At 58.6% G+C, this 1,460-nt stretch overlaps 1 protein-coding gene across 1 annotated transcript in view; it reads left to right on the top strand.

Moving 5' to 3' along the window:
* HMX2 (H6 family homeobox 2) overlaps positions 1-1,460 on the top strand; it is a 3,006-nt gene extending 1,546 nt beyond the window's left edge. The window contains exon 2 of the mRNA XM_019555457.1: positions 497-1,460. Coding sequence (XP_019411002.1) covers positions 497-1,044 — 548 coding nt within the window. The 3' untranslated portion in view covers positions 1,045-1,460. The remainder of the gene's footprint in view (positions 1-496) is intronic.

The following is a 1,460-nucleotide window of genomic DNA, read 5'->3' as shown; positions in this document are numbered from 1 at the left end:
TGCCCCTTCCCCTCGTTTTCGGCCCGAGCGACCTGGTGCCGGTTCTGGGCTGGATTTGGCACGAAGGGAAGGGCGACGCCCGGGTCCTTAGGCTTGCATTCCCCTTCCTCTGCACCGCCAGCGATTACCCCTTGAATGTGATCGATAACGGGGGCTTCCCGAGCTTGCTCCCGTTTCCAGCGCTCGGGGAAGGGGACACAAGCGGGTCGTAGCTTTCTTTCGGAATAAACGGGCTGTGCTATCAAGTGAGACCCGCCAGCTCTTCTCCTGCAGAAAAGAAACCCCTTTTTTAAAAAAAACCAACCAAACAAACCCAACACCCCCCTCTCCCCGCGGCCCCACCGCGGGGCTCATCTGCCTTCCCCGGAGAAAGGACCGCGGCACAGGCGGCGGCTCCCTCGCCCGCGGGGCCGGGGCTGTGCGGGGCGGGGCGGGGCCGGAGCCGGAGCCGGAGCCGGAGGGGTCTGATGTGAAATCTCTGTTTGCTCTGTTCAAGGCAACCCGAAGGGCAGCGGCGCGGCCGGGACGGGCGGCACGGAGAGGACGCCGTTCCTCTCTCCAGCCCAGCAGGACTTTAAGGAGGAGAAGGAGAAACACTTCGCCCCCAGCTCCCCCTCCTCCGCGGACAGGCAAAGGGACGCAGGGGACAGGCAGGCGAATTCGGCCAAAAAGAAGACGCGCACGGTTTTCTCCCGGAGCCAAGTGTACCAGCTGGAGTCCACCTTCGACATGAAGCGCTACCTGAGCAGCTCGGAGCGGGCCTGCTTGGCCTCCAGCCTGCAGCTAACAGAGACCCAGGTGAAAACCTGGTTCCAGAACCGCAGGAACAAGTGGAAAAGGCAGCTCTCGGCAGAGCTGGAGGCGGCCAACATGGCCCACGCCTCGGCCCAGACTCTCGTGGGGATGCCCCTGGTTTTCAGAGACAATTCCCTCCTGAGAGTGCCGGTCCCCAGGTCCATCGCCTTCCCAGCCCCTTTGTACTACCCAGGCAGCAACCTCTCGGCCTTACCTCTCTATAACCTCTACAACAAGATCGACTACTGACTCTAGCAGCCGCTGGCCCCGGCTCCCTCTCTGTATAGCGCGCAGACAGCCGGCACGACCTCTCCCGTCTCTTCTCATACGAAAGCAAACGTGCTTCTTCCCATGTTAAGAAATACACCGTGTGTATTCATTATTTTTTTATTTATGGGCTCCTCCCGGTTTCTTTATTTTCTAGGCTGGCATAGGGAGTTTTTGTATCCGATCGCCACGCACTAGCCCGGCAGACATCTCAGACTCCCCGAGCGCCACGGGACTTTAGCCGCGCATTTTAATCATGTCTGTCTGCACCCGCAGGTAGGAAACGAAACGAAAAACCCACAGGGAGCTTGGTTCTTTGACTCCGCACTTGTATCATCCACTTCCTGTCTCCTTTCCTTAATATTCTTCCCTCCCTCGAAAATAAAATAATAATAATA

The sequence above is a fragment of the Crocodylus porosus genome, unplaced genomic scaffold (assembly GCF_001723895.1).
Source record: "Crocodylus porosus isolate Cpor-Errol unplaced genomic scaffold, CroPor_comp1, whole genome shotgun sequence".
NCBI classification, from domain to species: Eukaryota; Metazoa; Chordata; order Crocodylia; family Crocodylidae; genus Crocodylus; species Crocodylus porosus.
Note: the sequence above shows the minus strand (reverse complement) of the source record. Positions and strands in the feature narration are given on the sequence as shown.